We start from the raw sequence: 24,686 nt of genomic DNA, 5'->3' as shown, positions 1-24,686 counted from the left end.
GTTATTTGCTATTTTTTATTCTGGAAAAATAAGTTGTGTGAATATATTTTAAGACATAAGGAATTCTTGTTTACGGAAAGGGATACAGCCCTTCAGAAAATTGCATTTCCAGTCCTTGCAAAATAACTGTTTTCTACAATATAACATTTGCACAAGAAACCAGAATGGCTGCAATATTAAATACAAAGCTCTCTCAAAGCAAATCTGCTTGTCAAAAATTCCACTGTAAAAGTAAGTCCTGTCCATAGCTTTATAAGCTTGCATACTAGTCGCTGAATGGAGCTCCATTTCACTGTCAAATCAATAAACAGTCCTCCATCTGCTTTTCAATAACCAGTATTGAAAATATTATGAGTGACGCAAAACTGAAATTGCGAAGTAAGTGAACAGAGCCAATTCCAAGCAATATACATTCAAACTAGAACTGATATCTGTATTTTCAGTCACAGGATTTTTCTTCAACCTGGACATATTCATAGCTGCCCACACGATGTTTTGGCATGATCTTAAAACCCTGGTAGTGGTAGTATAATTGAAAACTTGGTTATACAATTCTTTTGTTATTCTGCTGCAAAGATAAATAAGTACTCCTTGCCAGATTTCATGACTGAACTGCAGATGTAAAGAGTTTGATATCCAAGACAGGATACTCATATACAGGATGGTTAGAATGAACCCCTTCTAAATTCTTCACCAGCACACAGTGAAATGCTTCCATGTGATTTTGCTGCTGAGAGGCTTTTTGTGATCAGTTTTGTTTTGTAATCTGATATTTTAGAAGAAATTCCATTCTGATTAGATGTCCACATGACAAGCATTTTGTTCACTGCATATCCCAGTCTGCTGAAAACAGCTGGAGGCTAGACTGCTCAGTCGTGACCCACAGGTATCTCTTGAACCCTGGTATACATTCTACAGATACGTGAGTGTCGGGGTAATACCTGTATCGTCAGAGGGATAATCATTTGTACATCTGTTAAAGAAACTCTGTTTAATTGACATATCGGTTTTGTAGGCCATAACAGTGCAGTAATTATTGCAATTTTTAATTGTACCTTCTGACTCGAGCTGGAACCTAAAGATATCAGCTGTGTTGTGCCTTTCCATGTGAAGCAGGTGCTTTGAAACATTGTGGAGCTCATGACTGATTTCAGATAAATACTGCAGTTTGTAAGGATTGGGCATAATTTTAACCATTTTCCCTTCAAGCACATTTATTTAAAAATCTGTACCACGTTAGAGCCTTGCACAGTTTGGTGGAATGATCTTTCTGGAACCTGAACTTGGAATATTTGTTATTATATAAGAAGCCAGTGCAGATTGTGGTTCTATTATGGGTTCTGTAATGTTTGCAATGACAGGATTGCACAAAAAAACGGGGTCTCGAGACCCTAGTACACACATCCTGATGGATCAGTGTTGATCTATGTTTTGAGACGTATTCTCTGTGTTCCCTTCTCGGATGAAAGCAGAAAACAGTGCATCAGCATTATTATGTGAAGATTCTGTTATTACTGATGCTGCTAATGTTTGAAGGTCATTAAATGAGTGCTAATTACTAAGCAGTTTCCCCAAAATGAAATCTGTTCGCACTGAGAAGCAGAAACTTGTTTCCAGATACCATGCAAACCCTAAGGAAACTGAAATAATTGACAGAAATTCCCAATATGACTGTTACATGTATTGATTTTTGACAAGCATGGTTTTACAATTAACAGCCCTTCAGCGACACTTCTGAGCTTTTAAACAAGATGACATTTATCCAAGTTCCTCTAAGTCCATGAATCTGCAAGTGAGTTCTCTATCCTGAATTCCGAGTCTGATTTTGATGATGCATTCGATGTCCTGGACGCACCCGAATTCTGCGGACCTTCTTTACTCTTCTTCCTCGCGTCAGGAGCACATTGATGGGCTCGCGTCCAAATTCTTTCATGATTTGCTGAATTCTGTGCCAATTGGATTTGCGCAAATTAAAATTGCACTTTGTGGCCTCATTCTCATATCCCACATGACAGACTCGTGTACTGGGCGCATAACCCTGTGCTTTCACAGTCACTCGATAGTCTCCAGGATTTAGTATACGCCAGTAGTCCCCATCACTTGCTGGAAGATGCAATAAGTAAAATATTAATCACAGGAATTACTGGCCGATCAGCCAGTCAAACAGTATTTGTGTAATTATTACCAATTCTGGACAATGATCTTGGATCAGAAGTGGTTATTTCATTTTGGTTAAAATGTTCATCAACTTTCTCAGCATAGTCATCAGTTTACAAACATGAGAAGAGTGAGACCCTCATTTAGATCATTATGCTACGAACACAAAGAAAAAGGAGAAAAATAACTTGGCTATAAATCTGCGATCGTGACCCCTGAGTTCAGAAACAAGAGCCTCGGTGGTCTCTGCCCATTGTCCGTAGAATGGCTGCAGATGCGCAGTGTGTATCTTTTTTCCATTTTCAGGTTTTCTGCGTATTTCCTGTTGGAGAACAGCCACACATGCATAGTTGGTGCATTTTCTAATTTCTAGACTGGGAAATGACTGTGTGCATGCTCAGTTTGGTTCTAACTTGAGCTGGAAACTGTTATTGCACATCTCCACAGAATAAGTAAAGCAAGGGCGATTTGATTTATTGTTATCACATGTATTAGTATACAGTGAAAAGTATTGTTTCTTGTGCGTTATACAGACAAAGCATACCGTACATGGAGAAAGAAAGGCGAGAGTACAGAATGTAGTGTTACAGCCATAGTAGAGAAAGATCAATTTAACATAAGGTAGGTCCATTCAAAAGTCTGATTGCAGCAGGGAAGATGTTCTTGAGTTGGTTAGAACGTGACATCAGACTTTTGTATCTTTTTCCCGACAGAAGAAGTGGAAGAGAGTATGTCCGGGATGCGTGGGGTCCTTGATTATGCTGGCTGCTGATCTGAGGCAGAGGGAAGTGTAGACAGAGTCAATGGATGGGAGGCTGGTTTGAGTGATGGACTGGGCTTTGTTCACGATCCTTTGTAGTTTCTTGTGGTCTTAGAAGAGCAGGTGCTGTGATACAGCCAGAAAGAATCTTTATGGTGCATCTGTAAAAGTTGGTGAGAGTCGTACCGGACATGCCAAATTTCCTTAGTCTTCTGAGAAAGTCGAGGCGTTGGTGGGCTTTCTTTACTATAGTGTCGGCATGGGGGCACAAGAACTAAAAACTTAGTTCTCAAACATTTCTACTTCATCCCAATTGTTGTAGACAGGGGCATGTCCTCCACTACACTTCCTGAAGTTGATGACTATCTCTTTCAAAAGTGAAACAGTGCGACAAGAAGGTCAGGTGACCCAGAAGAGACGTGCCACTACAAAGAATGTGTCCAAAGGAGCAGGACACGGAAGGGGGGACAGGAATACTCGGTTGCACCTTCTTCCGTCAGGAAAAGGATACAAAAGTCTGAGGTCACAGCTTCTTCCTTGCTGCCATTGGACTTTCGAATGGGCCTACTATATATATGTTGAGCTGATCTTTCTCTACACCTTAGCTATGACTGTAACACTATATTCTGCACCCTCCCCTTTCCTGCTCCCCAATGTACTCTGAGCAGTTTTGTTTGTACAGCTCGCAAGAAACAATACTTTTCACTGTATCCTGATATATATGAAAATAAGAAATCAAATCAAGCCAGACGGTGTCAACAAAACGAAGGAGTTTGTCATCAACTTCCGAAAGCGTAAAGGAGAAGATGCACCTGTCTACATCAACAGGTACGAAATAGAAAGAGTCGAGAGCTTCAAGCTTTTAGGTGTCCAGATCACCAACAACCTGTCCTGGTCCCCCCATGCCGACACTATAATTAAGAAAGCCCACCAATGCCTCTACTTTCTCAGAAGACTAAGGAAATTTGGCATGTCAGCTACGACCCTCACCAACTTTTACAGATGCACCATAGAAAGCATTCTTTTTGGTTATATCACAGCTTGGTACGGCTCCTGCTCTGCCCAAGACCGCAAGGAACGACAAAAGGTCGTGAATGTAGCCCAATCCATCATGCAAACCAGCTTCCCATCCATTTACTCTGTCTACACTTCCCGCTTGGCGAAGCAACCAGCATAATTAAGGACCGCACGCACCCCGAACAATCTCTCTTCCACCTTCTTCCTTCAGGAAAAAGATACAACAGTCTGAGTTCATGTCCCAACCAACTCAAGAACAGTTTCTTCCCTGCTGCTGTCAGACTTTTGAATGGACTTACCTTGCATTAAGTTGATCTTTCTCTACATTCTAGCTATGACTGTAACACTACATTCTGCACTCTCTTGTTTCCTTCTCTATGAACGGTATGTTTTGTCTGTATGGCAAATAATACTTTTCACTGTTAATACATGTGACAATAAATCAAATCAGTGGGACAGGAAGAGGTCCCAAGAAGACAGTCAAGTTGAGCAACAATGACAATGTGAAGCTGATTCTGTTAACTAAAGTTAAAAGTCAGGAGAAGAGGAAAATACTCCACATTAATCAGAGTTGGGGAGAAGACTTGGAGCAAAGTGGGCTTGGGGAGAAGCCAGAACACCCAAGGATACGGTCAAAGGTTGATGACTCTTTGGAGCAATGCTGCACTGCTTTCCACGGCTGAATATCTGGAAGGTGAAACTTTGAATGCACGTAGAGATCTATGGGAAAAGAATATCGGAAGAAAAGATTGACACCTGGAGGTGGATCTGTGTTGAAGACATCCAAGTGAAAACATAGTTTGGGGGAGAATTCCAAGGTGAGTTCTTCGAATATCGGGATTGGAAGTGCTCACAAGTATGATGTTAGTGTACCTTTTAAGAAATGTTTTTTTAAAATCATGTTCTCTGCAGCTCTCATAACTTCAGCTATTTTTAAATTTGGCACCGGCTGGCTGCTAGAAGTCCTTTTTATTGCTACTTCAGTGGCTTGAATGGGGTTTTGTTTATTTTTACTTTGAGATCTTTTATGACCTTGCACCCCCCCTTGTGGGGGGTGCAATTGATAGACAAGTCAAAGTCAGTTCATAGAGGTTAACAGCATGGAAAGAGGCCCTTCGGCCCAACTTGTCCATACCGCCCTTTTTTTTTAAAAACCCTGAAGCTAGTCCCAATTGCCTGCATTTGGCCCATATCCCTCTATACCCATCTTCCCCATGTAATTGTTGAAATGCTTTTTAAAAGACAAAATTGTACCCGCCTCTACTACTACCTCTGGCAGCTTGTTCCAGACTCACCACCCTCTGTGTGAAACAAATGCCCTCTGGCCACTTTTGTCTCTCTCCCCTCTCACCTTAAACCTATGCCCACTGGTTTTAGACTCCCCTACCTTTGGGAAAAGATATTGACTAGCTAGCTGATCTATGCCCCTCATTACTTTATAGATCTCTATAAGATCACTTCTCAGCCTTCTACGCTCCAGAGAAAAAAGTCCCAGTCTATCCAGCCTCTCCTTATAACTCAAACCATCAAGTCCCGATAGCATCCTAGTAAATATTTTCTGCACTCTTTCTAGTTTAATAATATTCTTTCTATAATAGGATGACCAGAACTGTACACAGTATTCTAAGTGTGGCCTTACCAACGTCGTGTACAAATTCAACAAAACATCCCAACTCCTGTATTCAATGTTCTGACCGATGAAACCAAACAATGCCGCCTTCACCACTCTGTCCACCTGTGACTCCACTTTCAAGGAGCTGTGAACATGTACCCCTAGATCTCTTTGTTCTGTAACTCTCACCAATGCCCTACCATTAACTGAGTAAGTCCTGCCCTGGTTCAATCTACCAAAATGCATCACCTCGCATTTATTTAAATTAAACTCCATTTGCCATTCGTCAGCCCACAGGCCCAATTGATCAAGATCCCGCTGCAATCCGAGATAACCTTCTTCACTGTCCACTATGCCACCAATCTTTGTGTCATCTGCAAACTTACTAACCATGCCTCCTATATTCTCATCCAAATCATTAATATAAATGTTTCCTCCCAAGGAAAAAAAATCTAACGATTAATTTTCAGTTACAGTTTAGAAGGGAGTGGACATTAGACTGAAAGCAGTGTTTTTCTCTCTCTTTCTCTGGTATTGGAAATTCTGCTGGTTAACTGAAAGAAAGGCTTCTTGCCTTGCTGGGGGTGGAAAATCTGCTGTTGGTGACTGGCTTGCCAAGTGTCTCTCTCTGGTGTTCTGGGAAGCTGTTCTGACTTCAACTGTTCTGGGTGTATCCAGAGGGCCGCTGCAAGTTACAAGGCTGAGAAGTCAGGGTTTTAATTTCCAACCAAGGGACTGAAGCTGTTCTGCCTCAAGAGAATTGCAGCATTCAACCAAAGGGCTAAATTCCAGCATCACATGCGCACTTGTAGTTTCTGTGATAAACCTGTGGGAAAGATCTTGTTTATGGGACATTGTTTGATTGGGATATTTCCTATATTCATTACAGGTTCAAAAATATCATGGTGATTTTTTAAAAACATGTTCGTAATTGGTAAAAGTTATATCTTATTTTCTTCCTATGCATGTTAACTGTATGCTTAAATAAACTTCGATAAAAGTTCCTTCGTGGGTCAGTTGAATCATACCTGAAGTGAAATATCTCAAGCTCACCCTAGCCAATTCCAAGTGCAAAACCTATGATCCAGGCAGACTTCATAAAACACTTTGGAGTTTCTGACCTGAATTATGACATGAGAAAGGAGTTTACATTTCGGTCACAATGTGACAAGTGTCGAGTGGGATGGGGGTTGATGAGAAATGCATAGATTCTGCTTTGGCGGCATCTGTAACTTGGCTTTCTGAGAAAGAGGTGTCTGACCACAGATTGCCCATTTGTTCACATGTACTGCATACTTTAGAGGATAAGGTAAATATTGTAAGTTCATTTGTTTGTATCTGAAAGATAGCTGGGCTGAAGGAGTCCAGTGATTTGACTCATTTATTAGTGCTCGTATTGAAATCTTTCTAACATTTTTTGCTTATGCAATCTTTCTTGTTAAATAAACGTTGCATAATTTGTGTTAAAAGAACAGGTGTTTTTTTTTTTAAAAGTGTGAGGGTTCATCTCCATCACCTCAGCTTCCACTCTGGAATCTGACTTGCCTACATTAGCTGGGATCATAACATTAAATATTTGAGAAATGTTATATTTTAGCCAGCTCCTTTATCCTGTGAATTTTCTTCCACACATCCCCCCCCCCCCCCCCAAAATTGTAATATTATTTATTATTACCATAAAAATGTAGTGGCGACAAGAGCATGTCAGAGGTGGGGATTTCTCTAGCAAGTAACTTAAATATTTACTTTCCAAAGTTCATCAACAAGGCGTGGTGGAATACTCTCCACTTTCCTGGATCAATGTGCATCCAACTTGTTTGGCACCTCCTACCAGCACACAGTGGCAGCAGTGTGTACCATTAAATCATAGAAATCCTAGAAACCCTACAGTACAGAAGGAGGCCATTCGGCCCATCGAGTCTGCACCGACCACAATCCCACCCAGGCCCTACCCCCACATATTTTACCCACTAATCCCTCTGACCTACGCATTTTAGGATTCTAAGGGGCAATTTTTAACCTGGCCAATCAACCTAACCTACACATCTTTGGACTGTGGGAGGAAACCGGAGTACCCGGAGGAAACCCACGCAGACACGAGGAGAATGTGCAAACTCCACACAGACAGTGACCCGAGCCGGGAATTGAACCCGGGACCCTGGAGCTGTGAAGCAGCAGTGCTAACCACTGTGCTACCGTGCCGCCCCACAAGGTGAACCACAGATATTCAGCAATTCCTTCTTCGACAGCACTTTCCAAACATCTGACCTCTCCCACTTGGAAACCAAAAACAGGAAGTGCGTGCAAACACCACTTACCAATTTCCCTTCAAGTCACACACCATCCTGACTGAGAAGTACACTGCCATTCTTTCAATGTTGCTGGATCAAAGTCCTGGAACTCCTTTCCAAATAGCACTGAGAGTGCTTCATCATATGGATTACAGAGGGTCAAGAAGCTAGCTCACCATCTTCTTGAGGATAATTATTGATAACCAATAAATGCATTATTTATTGCCCACTTGCCAGTGACACTCATTCCAAGAATGAATACTAAATTCTGCAAACTACAATTTGATTGAGTTAAAGAAGGTTAAGGGATTAAACTGTAAAATTCCAGTCTGTTCAACTCTTGAATACTGTCCTTGACTTGAATACTGTCCTTTACATACAAGATGAGACTCCTCCTGTATCTTTGACTCATGGACAAATAAATTGTCATCTGATGTAGAATCCCACATTCGCCTCTTTCCTCCAATGTTCTTGCAGCAGAACCATCAGTAGATCACTTAGCCCCTTGAGCATTTTCTGCCAGTCAGTTAGATCATAGGTGATCTAGACCTCCATTACATTTCTTACTGTTGCACCATATTTTAAAAATCTATACTTAACAGCAATCTGCCTGTCTCAGTCTTAAATTGCATTTGTCTTAATCTACAGTGTTTTGGGGAAGAGAATTCAATATTTCTGCTCCCTTTTATGGAAAAAAAAGTCATATTTGGAATTGTGACTCAGTAATATAAGCATGTAACTTTACCAGTGAAGTAAACAAATGCTGAAGGGTTTAAAAAGGACCCTTTAAAGACAAGAAAAAAATACAAACCGAAGATGGCTATCACAAGTCACCTGATGTCTGGTTGTGGATGTTGACCACTTTTCTCGAAAGATACTATATGGTTTTCACTGTAGACATGCCCTGACATGTTCCTCTTGGAATTTCACACCTAAGCATTTCAAAGTTCCCTTCAAAAAGGAACCACATAAAGGAATGGAACACAGCATTTGCATCTTTGAGACTATCTTTCCCAGAGACTGGAAGTCTATTAGGACAAGAGCTACCTGGAAGTGGGTCATCACAATCAATAGTGACTCCTTCAGGAGCTAATGACCGGGTCATTATGAGCCGTGGAAGAAAAGCTGATTCAGACATCAGATAAACATAGTCCTTCTGAAATCATTATGGGGAGAGAAATTCATGTGAGTCACCATTTTGAAATCACTTTACAACAGCTACGAAGCTCAGAAATAATCGTAGCCTGGAGAAGCTGCCAATGGAGCAGTAAAGAAGTCCCTATTTAAAAACCCTGATTTCCCTAGCCTAAAATTCCAACATTCACATCGAAGAACTTCAAGAGAAAAATCAAAGATTTCTGGAGCAGATGGATTATGGAAATAAGAAAGGAAATTTGCTCCAGTAAGTGCAGCTACGTAGACGAAAACCCAATCCCTGGATCAGAAGGGAACCTGAAAACTGTAGCCGCAATCTCCAGCAAAGAATTCAAACGGTGAACTCTTGTCACTTTTTGATTTTGAAATTTTAACTTGGCTAAGAAATTAACTTTCCGCAGTGTACCATGTAGAGTTTTGCATGCTTATGTGCAGGTATGTGCGAATGTGTTGAGAAGCATGAGTTCACGTCTTTAAATAGTTTGCTATCTGTACCAGAGTGGTTTTTTAACTCAAAAACAAACCCTTTTGTTTAAAGAACCAAGAAAGCTTGTTAGACCGATTCCTTTGCGATCAGTACATAAATGATCAAACACAGACATTGAAGAAATTTCATCACCCTCCTAAAGTCACAAACGAACCCGTTATGGTCAGACCTAGGGGTAAATTAAAGAGTTCAATTTTACCCCCGCTGCCCCGACCTCACTTGGTCGCAACAAAATGACTATGGTTTTTATTGCTGCAAAACTTGGGGCTCTCATGTTAAGATTATGTACCCATTTTTTCCGTTCACTTCTTGTATCCATCTCAATCTATCTTCATTCAATGTTGGAATGAGCTGCCGGATAAAGTGGTAAATGCGGGGTCACTTTTAACATTTAAGAAAAACTTGGACGGGTTCATGGATGAGAGGGGTGTGGAGGGATATGGTCCAAGTGCAAGTCAGTGGGACTAGGCAAAAAATGGTTCGGCACAGGCAAGAAGGGCCAAAAGGCCTGTTTCTAAGCTGTAAATTTCTATGGTTCTATGGTTGATCTCTTGGCCACAAGCCTTCTGAACTTCTGAGTGATCACCACATTAATCAGCCAATTCAAGGAGAGTTTTAGTGATGAAGAGCGATTGGTTAGACTGGGGTTGTTTTCCTTAGAGCAGAGGAGACTGAGGGGGGATATGATTGAGATGTATAAAATAATGAGGGGTATAGATAGACAGGAACAAACTTTTTTTCCTTGATCAATGACCAGCAGGCATAGAATCAAGGTAAGGGGCAGGAGAGTGAGAAGTGATGTGAGGAAAGACTTTTTCATCCAAAGTGAGGTGGGAGGTATTGAAGTGTTCAGGGATTTTAAAACTCAACCCCAGGACAGTAAGTAGCACACCCAGTACGAGTGGGTACAGTGGCCAATTTTGTGTCTTACTGTAACTCGCTCTTCATTCAGACCTTATCTCTCTTGCACTGCATTTCTTCCAACTTGCTTTACAAACCCAATGCTGCATGAATTGTTTCTACTCCTTTTCAGTCTTCGTGTCCTGCATTTCTCTCTACCTTGGTAAAATTAATGGGTCAGGATAAATTGCATCTGTTGGAATTCTGAACAAGAGGTTTCATTACCTGTTAGCACATCATGGTTTATTCCTTCAGCTGACACTGTGGCATTTGCAATCACATTTCCCTCCAAATCACGCACAAATCCTTTGATTCCACGATGTATCTGAAACAATATACTCTGAACTAAAGGTCTTTATTTTCAACACATTTCGCAATAACATTCCTGACTTTCAGATCCTGCTTCCATGAAATTGTTCATGCGATAAGGCCAGTAAATTAACCTATACACTGCTGTTAGGCTTGGAATTAACCATTCTAAATTTTGCTTGCAAATCCAATCCCTTATGATTCCAATCTTGAGCTTTTTTTGAATGCTCCAATTGTGTATTTATTAAATATGGCAGAATATTACTTAAATAGTTAATGATTCTAAACAAGAAATCATTTGGTATACTTTTACCTTATGACTTGTTTTCCTGATAATTACACCCTCCAGTTTGCCCATTTGTTATAATTTGGCATGAATGCCGCCCTATACATTTTATTGATTATTTCGTATTTCTAAATCTATTAATGAATTTGACCATTCATCTTTTCCCAATGAAAAATCTTATTTAATTTTTTTCTTTAAATGCATGTCCCTAACCTTCGTTCACCTGATATTCTCCTTTCCTCTCCCAAGTTATATAATTTATTGACTTACTATGAAACCCAATGAACAGAGATGATCGGTACAGCAAAAGCCATGAGCCTCGAAGCAAATTTGCATTGCAGCCCACCTGTTTGCAATTTCTTGCAAACTGTCAGTCTGTTCAACTAGTCTTTCCTCCATTTTTATGGGGTAGTTGCCAATAGGAGACCAGTTCCATGTGAGTCCAGTCTCCGTTGTAACATAACTCCAGACTGCAAAACAATGTTAATCCTCCCAAAAGGATAGCATTTCCAAATTTGTCATGAAATTCAGGACCAGTTTTATGGCGAGCTTGTCTTGTGGCAATTTGGCGAATGCTCTGACCGGATAGGGAGAGCAGTCTTTTGGTCAAAGGACCATCTCCGCCACTGCCACCTGACCCTTTACCATTCAGGAAAACAAAAAAAGTACTGCCTGCTGCCCACTATGTAAGTTCACTCCTGACAGTAGATTTGGAATATTAACATTTGTAGGAAGTTGCGCTTGTGGTATGTGTGGTAGTCCAATACCTGTTCCATAAAAAAGAGCATTGCCTCCTGGTTATTCTCCCATTCGTTTGCCAGTCCATTCGCATGAGGGAATTTGTCACACCCGACATAAATGGAGAGCTGGAAGCAGTTGGTGTGTAGGTAGCTGAAATCATTGATAGCTGTGGAGAAGACGACAATTTTCAGGAGCCATGGGCGTACTCTCACTGAAGCAACACCTATTTCAAGGGACTTTAAAGGTTTTCTCTCTCCTCAACTAAATTACGCTGTATTATGGGACCTACTCGTATAACATTTTAAAATGGAATGGGTTAAGTGTGAGAGAATTAATGAATAAAAAATCGGGCAGGAGTCGGCCATTTGGCCCATTGAGTCTGTTCCACCATTCAGTATGATCATGGCTGATTTGATTGTGGCTTTAACTTTCCTGCCAGCCCCCTAATCCTTTATCAACAATCTATCTAACTGAGCAGTGCACATATGCAAAGACCCAACCTCCACTGCTTTCTGTGGCAAACAATGCCAAGATCACTGACCCTCTGAGACAAAAAGAACATGCAGCATCTGCACTGTCATGCTCTCTCAGAATTTAATATCTTTCAATAAGATTAAAAAACAGATGCTTTCACTGCTGAATCTTGAGATGCAGAATCTAATTTATAATTTGTATTATTGAGAGGCCGTCGTATAATTTTGTTTAACACTCCTCAGTAAGTTTTCCTTCAAGAAGTGTATACTCTAAATGACTTTCATAACTTGATGATACCAAATATTCTGGGAAATATTATGCTTTATCAAGGGTTTTCTCAGTGAAATTGCCAGGTTATGCTGTGGTTCTAATTCAAAGCGGTTTCTGGCTAATTACATTTATTTCGTCAGTACTTATCGCCAGCAGAGGGCAAGCACACCATTATTCCAGCAGGGTGGAGAACCTGCAGCGTGGCGCAATCGCTCATCTTCTGCAAATTAACTGGCCTGATCACTGACTGTCAATTGCTGCGAACTAAGCAGAAGACTCATCATTCTGTAAGGGAAAAAAATACTTTGACGACCCCCGGATGTCTGAAAGTGCTTTGCTTTTGCAGTGTAGTTACTGATGTAATGTAGGAAATGTGACACTCAATTTGCACACAGCAAATGGGAATTTTGGAAAGACCAAGTGCTTGTCTCGCAGTCAGTCCAACCTAACTTAAGTAAAATAAATATTTGCAACATCTCCCCTTTTATTCAGGATGGATTATATGGATTAGAGTTATTGTACAAGTTCTCTCTTCACTCTCTGGAAAAGGAGTATTCACTGTCCACAGAAGAGTGTTAACACTGCATTTGTGCTTAAATTTGACAACTCTATCCAGATGGGTTTTATGGCTGTGTGTGCATGGTGCTGTAATTCATACTTACTACCAACAGATGGATGCCATGCGCCACCGTTGATGATTCCAAATCCATTAGTAAAATCGTCAGTGTGACATTTGCCTCGAAATGTTTCTGTCATAGTAAGATGCGCAGAAGCATAAGAGATAGCCAGCCACTGGAATATTGCGTCATCTGGTGTTTCCATGTAACTTATCTTTTCAACTTCATCTTCCTCATAATCATCTACCCTCTGTGGCCTTCGCATCACCTCTTCTTCCTCCTCCTGAGTTCTGCCCACGTTGTATGGAAATGTCACCACCTGTTCGCCTCCAAGGAAATTGGCTCCAAGGACAAAAGGGATTTTCTCTAACCATGCTATAACAGCACGCGTTTCCATAGCAACCTGAAAAAGATAGATAGAATTTGAAAAAGTTGTTCACAATCGCACTGTTATTGCAGTGTGAAATTACTTGTTCCAAAGTTTACTAATCTTTTTGTGGTTTACCCACAGTAAATCCATGGGACAGTCTGTTTCCACATTCTGGATTCTTTAAGGTCATTCACTGAGATTTTCTCAAACATAAACAGTAAATGCTGGAAATACTCAGCGGGGGCAGGTTGCATCTGGGTGGAGAGAGAGATACAGACACAATTAACATTTCAGTTTGATGATTTTTCACTTGGCTGACAAAAGATTGGAAAGATATCAGATTTTAGGCAAGTAAAGAGGGGGAGGACTGAGTAAACAAAAGGAGAAACATGTAACAGGGTGGAAGACAGGAGTGATTCATTAACAAAAGGGATCTTCACGTTGAAGACAAATGTTCACCATCTGCAGTGTATGATAGGTTTCACTGGATGACTGCGAAGGCAGATCTGCACCTGGGAAGGTTCTGCAGAGGACAGGATACTGATGATGATTTGAGGTTTGGATGAGGCACTGGCTCAGAATCCTCTCTCTGCATTTTCAAAAGGGATACTCGTAGAAAGCACAAGCGGGTGGTTTTGGGACAAATACAAAACTATCCAAAAACAACTGAATTTTTGTGAGCTGTAAATGGTAACAACAGACCTGCTGTTCGAAGGAATGGAAGTAATGATTATCACCTGGAATTGTTGAACTTGATGTTGAGTTCGAATGCTGAAAGGGGATAGGAGAAAGTGTTAGTGGTGCCATCACTCTGGAAGTAGTGGAAGAAGCCGAGGATGTTGAATGTTGAGACTGGTGAGGACAAATCTTGTGGAACGAAAATCTTGATAGTTCTGGGTGGGAGGACAAAGGTGAGGCCAGAAGAACAGGAAATAGGACAGATATATTCAAGAGAATCCTTGATTGAGAAGAAAGGAAGGCATATCAAAAACATTGGCATGGATAACTCTGTGTTGCCATCAGAACAAATGAGAAGGAGACAAAGCAACTGGGAGAATGAAATAGGACAGGTGGCATAAAATTAAACATGAGTTTTGTTTCTCTTCTCGTAGGTGACATTTTCTGTTTATTTAAACAGATTCACGGCATCTGTAGTACTTGGTTTTTGTATTAGAGTCTACTTTCATTGCTCAAACTCATCCAGACCACATTATTGCTTTCTGAGCCCACTAAAGGCCATTTTAGATATCTTGCAAGCTTTTTCATCCACGTTTGTCAACTAAATAAAATTTGCTGCCCCCTTGCAACAAACATTCTGTACAGTTGGCATGTAACTGCTGCTTACTCACTGAGCTTTCTTCTGATTGGTATTCCTCTGGTATAGGAATGTGGTGATTGGGGCCTCTTGGAGTACCTCTTCTTTGCTCTTTTGCACTCCAGATCATTGACGTTAGGTCAGGAAAATTGTCACTGAGGTCATATCCTTCTTCTGTCCAGTACCCAAGTGCCCAGCTGCTTAGTTCTGATCCCTGTGGCAGAATTAAAATATTTTGATTATTTTCTTTCTTGTGGTCTCTTCCATTCTTTGACACCAACGACTGTTAGTTTTGCATCTAATTATATGTTTCTATTCGGTTTTGGGTACTTATTAAAATTCCACTAATTGATGTTAACTTTAATGAAAATATCACACCAACCCTTTCAGAAGCTACACTTGAGACAGGGAATTTCCACATGTGCCAAATCCAAAGCTGTGATATCATTATTCATTGCAAACAGGCAAAATGTCAATTTCGCCAATCTCATTTTCGCTCTGCTAAGTGTATGCCCTATGCACGAAAGATGAAGCGAGCATATTATCATATTGACAGTTATTTCCAACAAGGTGACTGTTCACTGCCAATGGAAACATTTATGAAGATGTTGCACAATGTGCACTTAATCAGTCAGTAGTACATTTTCCTACTCTACGTTTCACGCCCCGTCGACTCATTAAAGATTCTTGGACTGTATTTCCAATCAGGTGCTCACTATTTCATAAGCCAGTTCGTAACCATCTGGATTGAGAGAGGGTACAAGGTGTATTCTTGTGCTATCGATTATACGGGTGATCCGGGGGTTTCCATAGGTGTATTCCTTACACAGGAATTGCATTAGTAGCAGTAGTAACTCGCGGCCTAAAACTTCGTTCCCATGCATCCCAGCAGTGTAATGAAATTCAGGCTCCCCTGCAAAACATCAATTTATCATAATTAGTTGTGAGTGTGAGAATAGCATTAAAATAGTAACCAATCTCGCAGGAAATGATTGCAGCCAAAAGAAAATCAGAATCATTTTGATGAATTTCTTTTCATTCCTCCTCTGCGTTGTGATAATTTACGCAGGACTACGGTTCCAACAGAATCAATCTTCTCAAATAGCTACTCTTGATATGTGTACTGAATAGTCAATTGTTGGAGGCACTTTTAATATGATGTTTGCCACAATCAAGTCTGAATTAGTCCTCCCCCACTGTTCACACGTTTCAAATATTCATAAGGAGGAATTGCTTGGAACCCGAGGGAACAAGATCAGTATAATGAAAAAGACATAGTCCTGACATTTTTTTTCTAAGAAATGAAACAATATTATAGATCTTTCGCTCATGTGAGGAAAGTTTATAGTGAGCAGCTAGCGTGCACTAAAATGCTAATATAATTTTGGAACAAAAGATAACTCACAACAAAATTGTATTATGAGCGAATGTGACTTCAAAAAACAGTTAACCTTGATTAGGCACCCAAGAAATTATCATTAATTCCCCGAGGATGAACAGAACTAAGATATGATTTTCCTCTGGCAGGTGAGAGACTTGCCTGGTAACCTTGCCTACTGATGAATGATCAAAACCAGAAATAAAGAGCTAAGATGCGGAGCTATCAAGACCAAGTATTCAGACCCAGTCAATGAGTTGTCGAGTCGAGTCTGGAAGAACAAACATGAGGTGGAACTTTACCGTTCTATCGCAGTGGGGGCGGACTGTTCAAAAGTCCATTGACTTCAGTGGGATTGGAAAATCCTGCCAGCAGGAGGGGCCATAAAATTCAGCCCACGGCGTGACAGATTAACGGTGAATGTTGGGAAACTTTCGAAGAAGATGTACATAGATGTTAGAAGTTCCTTTTAAAATTGGGTTCAGCATTTGAGAAAGGGCTTAAAAACCTTCACTTGTCAGCCTGGGAGCTGACTTCAGCCAAGGCAATGAAAATAACTAACTGCAACATTAGCCACAATTATCTGTGGGCAGAAGTGGACACCAGCACTGATTAAATTGTCCTTAAACCGTTGCTGTAACATGCGGAAGTCAACAATTTAATACCATGTTTTGGAAGAGTATAATAGAGATACACTGAGGAATATTACCAGGTTCATGCTCTCCTGGGTTATCTGACAACTCCATGGCATAGATCTTCAGTCCTTGTGAACTTTTTCCAATGTTATAAATCCTGGTAATATTTGGACACTGCTCATTCACAACCTTCATAAGCTGAAGAGAGAATTAAATGTTTTATTTGTTTAAATAAAATAATTACGTGCCGAACAAGACACAGACTGGTGTGAAAGTTGGAGACTGAATGGGACAAAAGTTTGTAATATTGCACACTTTGCATCAAATTAATTTGTACTGTTCCTGACTATCTGAGTAAAGAACCAACAGGAAAAACCTTTGAGAAGATAACACTCTGTCAAGTGTCACTTGACTGTGGAAAACTATGGAGGAATAGTCGGAAGATAATCATATAACATTTTATCAGGATGCTGCTACATTACGTGTATAAATTTCCTTGGTCCCAGTAGCTCACCTTGTACCTTAGGGCTACTTGACCATCACAATCTACCTTGTACTTGCAACCTTAATTTTCAACATTATGCAAACATTTATCGTGCTCTTGTTAGGACCAGAATCCCACGTCACCTTAGGAACCCTCACGGAACCCCAACAATTTTTCCCTTTTGACATAAATGTGAGGAAAGTTTCTCCGACTATTTGAAAATAAAGCACATGGGATTGCAGGTAACGTGTTGAGATGGATAGGAAGCAAAGAGTTGGCATAAATTGTTTTTTTTCTGACTGGCAGTCAGTGGCGAGTGAGGTTCCGCAGGGATTTGTGCTAGGACCCCAACTGGTCATATTATATATTCATGAATTCAAAGAGGGAACTGAATATATTATCTCCAAATTTGCAGATGATGTAAAGTTGGATGGGAGGGTGAGCTGAGAGGAGGATGCAGAGATGCTTCAGTGTGATTTGGACGCTGAGTGTGTGGGCATATGCATGGCAGATGCAGTATAATGTGGATATATTTGAGGTTTTCCACTTTGGTAGGGATAATAGGAAAACAGATTATTCCTTGAATGAGTGTAAATTGAGAGAGGTGTATTCTCAGTGAGACCTTGGTGCCCTCGTGCATCAGTTGCTGAAAATAAGCACGCAGGTACAGCAGGTAGTAAAAAAGGCAAATGGTATGTTGGCCTTCATAGCGAGAGGTTTGAGAATAGGAATAGGGATGTTTTGCTGCAATTGTATAGGGCATTGGTGAGGTCACACCTGGAGTATTGTGTGCAGTTTTGGTGTCCTGATCTGAGGAAGGATGCCCTTGCTATAGAGGGAGTACAGCAAGGGTTTACCAGGCTGATTCCTGGGATAGCAATCTGTCATATGAGAGACTAAGTCAGCGAGGATTATAGTCACTGGCGTTTAGAAGAGTGAAAGGGGATCTCTCATAAAATTCTAACAGGGTTAGACAGGATAGATTGGGAATCCAGAACTAGGGGTCATAGTTTGAGGATAAGGGGTAAACCTTTTAGAACTGAGGTGAGGACAAACTTTTCACCCAGAAGGTGGTGAATGTGTGGAATTCACTACCACAGAAAGTAGTTGAGGCCAAAACATTATCTGATTTCAAGAAGCTCTTGGGCCTAAAGGGATCAATGGATATCGGGAGAAGGGGGGGGATCAAGATATTGAACTCTGATCAGCCATGACCAAAATGAATGGGCAGAGCAGGCTCCTCGAAGGGCCTAATGGCCTATGCCTGCTTCTAGTTTCTATGTTTCTGTTCCACTGACAAATTAGGGATCTTTAGTCTGAAAACAAACTTTATTTCATAACAGAGTTTAAGTATAACTCGAACAAATGAAACAACTTAACTATTAACAGTTGAACAATATTTAAAAATGAAAAGAAGCAACTTTACTTCCTCGCTTATGACTTTTCCAGTTCCAAATAAGCCCCATTCATACATAGATCAAAACGACTTTCAAGTAAATACAGTTAGCAAACTCAAACATACTTGCTATAAATTGTGATAACAGTCTGGAAGCTTTCAGAGAGTGATTTTGTGGGGAGACAGTGACTCCTGAGGAACAGCCTGTACATGCCTCTGACTTCAGCTGACCTGCAACTGCAAAAGTTCCTTCCTCTCTGCTGCAGACCTAGCTCCTCCCATCATCACACCAGCACCTAATGGATAACTCACGACATTTTCAATCTACCCAATCAAAATACCCCAGGAGAATCTCCATCTATAAACAAAAATCCATCAGCTCTATCCTAAGTAAACACTACATAGCTAAAATGAATGATTGTCCTTCTCTCCCGGCATCTGAGCTACATTCATTCCAGACATACTACCTGTAGAATCAAGCTGAATTTTTTAAACATTCCCCTCAAACAAAAACAAATACATGTTTATCTATATCAATCGCACTACAATCATGACATTTTAAAAAAAAAGTTAATTAACATAGCATTCTTATAATCATTGGTATTGCTTGACATGTGCATGCAACGAGCAATTATATTTTTGTATAATAAAGCCTACATACTCTCCAATACCATTTACCTGCAACAGTCAAGTATTTAGTCATTGACACTGAGGGATTATTGTTAATATTTGCTGGCAATACCAAATCAAGGAGTCCAGATAACAGGAGGAAATTAAAGACAAAAAATAGACAATTTAAAAAGTGGACAAATAAGTACAATGCATAAAAATGTGAATTAGCATTTGTGTTTTAAATATTTTTCTTGCGAACCAAAGCTCACTGCTGCAAATGAGCTCTTGTGCCCAATGAACTGGAATATAACTTTGCATGCCAAAACCTGATCTACATTGGTCTGGCCTTACCTGCCGCATCTCCTTGTAGTTGTGATGCCTGAAGTCAAGACCTTCTTCTGGAGCCAGTTCATTGGGTTCATATTGATTGGAGGCTGTGAGAGAGGCATTGCATAATTTATGGTGTCAAGTTTTATATGATAGTTGTAATCAGTTGATCAATATACACCGTTTACAAAGTTACAAAAGATACTGAGGCAAAAATGTGAATCATTGTGTTGGTTGGCAAATTGCTAAAGTGGACAGATGAGAAGTCCTCTTGGAAGTAACAAGGGGGAGATTACAAGAAGTGTTTTCACATGGAATGCTTTTTCCAAAAGGCCACTGAGAGACATCAACATTCAGTTTGAAGCATAGAACCAAGCCATTTGGCCCATCTGGCCTATGCTGTTTTATGCTCCACTCAAGTCACCTCCCATTCCTTCTAAACACATGCCCATCTGTACTTTTCTCCCTCATGTGCTTCTCTAGCTTTTGATGGAAATGAATATAAAATAATTTTGAATGTCCAAATTGGCAGTACAGTCACTGGGTTGAAATTGTTTGAAGGATAAAATGTTACTTTAAAAGCAATTGGTCTAAGTGTTATAATAGGATTCCAGTCAACTTGATTATTAACAAGTGCTGATACTGAAATATGTAGGTAACTTCGACCATTTAGAGATAAACATTGACACATTTATCATTCTGTATTTTACAGTACAGAGTAAACTTGTGTATTGTATATAGTATATAGTACACACAGTAAATGCTCACATGCAGTATGGCACACAAAGAAAACACATACATGCATCACTGGTATCTAAATACTGAAGGGCAGATATGACATTGCAGGTGGGACATATTTTTGCTGTTTGCATCAGAGGAAGTTATTACCTGACACTGGACAGCCGAGTACCTCCATTCGCATGCACAGGCTTCCATTCCAAGTTTGTGGATTAATTCGGATGTAGCGAGCCACAACTGTTTCCGGGAATTCATTCAGAACTGGTGTGTCAGTATCCACGTTCCCATAAAATAGCTACAGAAATGGGAAAGTATCATTAACAGCCAGAGGCATTGTATTCTCAATAGTCTTTTTATTGATCATGCTGTGAGGAAATATCGCTTATACAAATCTATAGATCCCTCAGGATATGTCAGCATTCCGGTCTTAGATCTGGTAGGAACCCATGAACACACAGGTGCCCAGGTGCTTTGACAGATATATTCAGGCAAGGCACAGATTATTCCAGTCAGAAACCCCCATTAGTTCTGGGGTACCTGGGTTATTTTTCATTTGTGAGGTAATGTGATTTGTTACTGTGCAGGAGTGACAAATCTGATCCTGTCTGTTTTCAATTTCTTGCCCTGACTGAGATCATTTAATTCAGTCCAGATTGGAGATTGAATCTGGAATTTTCTTGATCCCCATGTGCCATTTTCCACATTCAGCAGAATCTTTGGAGAGTCCTATAAACTTGTTTTATGTATTATTTAAAGCTACATGAACTATAGTAGTTTATTGTGATGTATATAACACTGATGGGAAAAATATCTGGATGTAAACGTCATCCATGAACAAACCACATGTCAGCGAGTCAGTCTTAACAGTTACCTTGTGTGATACTTAAATTATATCTGTCATCTTAAATGGCACACACCTAATCATAGCCCTTATTTATATGAGGGGGGGGGGGGGCGGGTAGTGATTCTCCCATTCCACTTCACAAATTTTTTAGTGCAGAGGGCTGGGAGATTTCAGCAAGGCCGGTTAGCGCAATCTGCGCAGGGTGTCTGGCCCCAAACGCATCTCCCAGCGCTGGATTTCTGGCGCCGTCAACTCTGCGCCAGAAATAGGTGCGGAGCTGCATTAGGCATTCAAAGGTGCATTTAAATGTAATTAGCAGGCTCTGGACTGAGCCCGCTGGCCTCTGTCCCCCTCCCCACTCCAGGAGTATTTCATTCAAGTAGTCTTTACAGTAGCTCCCCACTTTCGGGGAGCTGGTGGCCTGACCCTGCTGCAGTAAAGCAGGGGGGGGTGTGGCAATCGGGGCCCCCTAGCGGGTTGGGCGGCGTGGGGGGGGGGGGGGTAGGGTGGCCCCTAGGCATTGGCATCTTGGCACTGCCAGCTCTGCCCCCCGGCAGTGCCAAGGGGCAAAGTGCCAATGTCCAGGGTACACTTCGGCATCGGAGTTGGGGCAGTGCCTTGGGAGCAGGGCTTGAAGGGGGTGGGGGGGAATCAGGGGAGATGGGGGATCCCGCTGCCACTCTGCACTTTGGCCTGACAGAGGGAGTGTTGAACAGGAGACTGGGGCTGCGGGGGAGGGGGGGGCAGTGATCGAGGGGGGGGGGGGTGCTGGGGCTGGGCCCGGGCATGCTTGGGCGGCCAGCAATTGGCCCATGGCAAGGTGGAGGGCTGGCCAGCAATTGAGCTGGCCAGCAATTGGGAGGCCTACAGGGGCCACGGTGCATTCACCGATCTCAACGCTGACAGATCTGCGCATGCGCAGTGCCCCGCTCAGTGTTATGCTGCCAGCTTCTCCGGTGGGAATATATTGTATGTGCTTCACGCTGATGCACTCAGCAGTGCACAGAATGTCGGAGATTCTTCTCTGAACTCCTACTGAAAAAACCAGCGTGATTTACTCCAGTTTTCACATGAATTCGACACTTTAGAATTTTTTTGGAAGAATCCCCCCCCTGCCCTATGATACCTAACCTAAATTATTTTTCAGGACAGTCATGGCTGTCAACTTGTCTGATGCACAGCTCATAAAATCTGTCAGCAGGTGATACCCACGCACTGTGTCTATCCAGTTATTGCTTTTCATTGGTGTGTGATGCCCATTCAGCGTGCTTGAAACAGACCTAATCACATTGGTCATTGCATGTGGTATGTATCCATTCACATCAATCAGTATGTGATTATGTACCCAGTCATATTTGTCAGTTTCAGTTATGATATATTTCAGATACATTTTCAGTTACATTTAAATGTTTTTGAGACACATACCCAATCGTAATATCCATCTGTGTATGTCATCCATGTACGGCTGTCGTTGCTGAACTGCACATAGAATGAGTTTACCCAGTCATTGCTGTCAATACAAAGATTTGGTTGTTAGTTCCAAAGACTGGATTTCAAATTCTTTCCAATGAATGATGGCATGAATTTAGCTCTGGTATGATTTGACAGTTAGGTATTTTTGAAGAACACACAACTGACAACAAAAGGTGAAGCATGTGTTTCTTAACTTAGTAAATCAGAGTGAATAGCAAGGTCAAAAAGGTCAAGGAATAATCTAGGTTCAAAGGAAGACAAGTTCATTGGGTGATTAGTTAATGCCAAGCTTTGGAAGTCTGAACACTGTCAGAAAAGAAAAATAAAGAAATCGGAACTTTGATGCCCTGATGAAAGAAGTAGTTTTGGAGACTGTAGTTGAGAATTCTGATTCATTCTAAATACCCAACATGAGGATAATTAGCAGCTAATGTTTTAATATGTGGTTTGAGAATAATACAAAATATGAAAGTAACATCTTAATGTCTCGAAGAAATGTTTTTAACATGCCATTAAAATGAAAGATGTATTCATGAAAGATATCAGCACAAGTCAGGCACAAATAATGCAACAAAGTAAATTACCAATGCATATCTAAGCTGGGGAAAATAAGTCCAATTATTTCAATAGAACTGGTTTAAATTGTTTAGAGAAAATGCTGAATCATAAGAAGCCATTTTTTGGGAGCGAACATCCGTAAAACAGACTGACAAATAACGAATGACGAATATTTGAAGGTTTCAGAGAATTATTGATTGAAAGACATGTAATCAGTGGATTGACAGATCAGTGAATGAATAAAATTGCTGCTAATTATGTGCTGGGCAGATTAATCTGATGAAAAAAAATATAACTATTCTACTTTCTTGGCATGAAATCAGAGATCTTTTGTGAAAGCCTGCAAGCACATTAGCTGTGCAGGTGGAACTATTGATCTCCCACTTTGGCCAGAATGAGATTTGTCTTGTCCTAATTGTATGTTTGTCTGAGTATTGTTAATTTGTAATGCTTTTGATTCTAACATTTCAATGTTTTAATTAAAAACTAGTTTAATTGAAGAATTTCATTGAACCGAATAAACTTTCTTTTGCCTTTGTGAAATGAAATGTTTAACGAAAAGATATAAATTAATCAGGCCACCTAAAAGAATTTCCCACAACAGAAACTAATTAAAAATGAAATAAACACAGGGTTGGATATGATTGGATGATGAATGAGTGATTTGATGTGAACAGGGAAGTAATAAGGACAGAGTCCTGAAGGAACGAATAGAGGGTAAACAATCAACAGTCTTGAGCATGTGATTTGATGGAAACTGGACAGCTATAAATGGAGCTCAAGTGAAAGCCCATATAATGGTAATCTGTTTGAAATGTAAAATGTTCAAACCTGACTACTGCCAAACTATTGGAGCAAAGTAGTACAAATAAGAAAGTCACCTGTAGAATGGCTATGCCTAAAACCATACTGACAACGAAGGGTTAGATCAAAACTTTTAAGGTGATGGATTATAAAAGTCCTGTTCTTTTCCTTTATCCTTTCTATTGTCCTCACGATACATGCCTCCAAACTCAGCTCAAAACTGATGAAGGTTCCTCTAGACTCAAAACGTTGGCTCTATTCTCTCCCCACAGATGCTGTCAGACCTGCTGAGATTTTCCAGCATTTTCTGTTTTTGTTTCAGCTCAAAACTAAACACTCTCATTATTTTGCATTACGTTTTTCCTTTTCTTGGGAATTGGTCAACTCTTTTCGTAAAAGATAGTGCCAAATACTTTATAATTATTGCTTATTTCCTTCACACCAGTACGTTCTAAAGGTATGGAAACTACCTTGAATTTTCAGATTAACAATCTGTTACAATTAAGGTTTTCAGCATGACTCTCCACTGGCAATTTTCTTGCCAATACTTTTGTAATTTCTTTGCACATCTCAGACCCAGAATCATTTCGTGCCACCAGTGCAAAAATGCAACAATTAGAGCTGAAGGACAGACAATGAGGCAATAAACCTAGCCATTAGAAAACAGGAGGGGTGA

General features: G+C 40.6%; 1 protein-coding gene across 1 annotated transcript in view; it reads right to left on the bottom strand.

The window, feature by feature from the left end:
- The window catches only part of LOC144510129 (inactive carboxypeptidase-like protein X2), a 66,554-nt gene continuing 41,868 nt past the window's right edge, over positions 1-24,686 (bottom strand). The window contains exons 11-20 of the mRNA XM_078239480.1: positions 22,601-22,685; positions 20,482-20,626; positions 19,618-19,700; positions 16,849-16,972; positions 15,478-15,674; positions 14,796-14,975; positions 13,122-13,479; positions 11,742-11,881; positions 10,605-10,704; positions 1-2,103 (exon numbers count right to left, since the gene is read on the bottom strand). Of these exons, the coding sequence (XP_078095606.1) occupies positions 1,802-2,103; positions 10,605-10,704; positions 11,742-11,881; positions 13,122-13,479; positions 14,796-14,975; positions 15,478-15,674; positions 16,849-16,972; positions 19,618-19,700; positions 20,482-20,626; positions 22,601-22,685 (1,714 nt within the window). The 3' untranslated portion in view covers positions 1-1,801. The remainder of the gene's footprint in view (positions 2,104-10,604; positions 10,705-11,741; positions 11,882-13,121; positions 13,480-14,795; positions 14,976-15,477; positions 15,675-16,848; positions 16,973-19,617; positions 19,701-20,481; positions 20,627-22,600; positions 22,686-24,686) is intronic.

Source organism: Mustelus asterias, chromosome 22 (assembly GCF_964213995.1).
Source record: "Mustelus asterias chromosome 22, sMusAst1.hap1.1, whole genome shotgun sequence".
NCBI lineage: Eukaryota > Metazoa > Chordata > Chondrichthyes > Carcharhiniformes > Triakidae > Mustelus > Mustelus asterias.
This window is presented reverse-complemented; position numbering and strand designations above follow the sequence as displayed.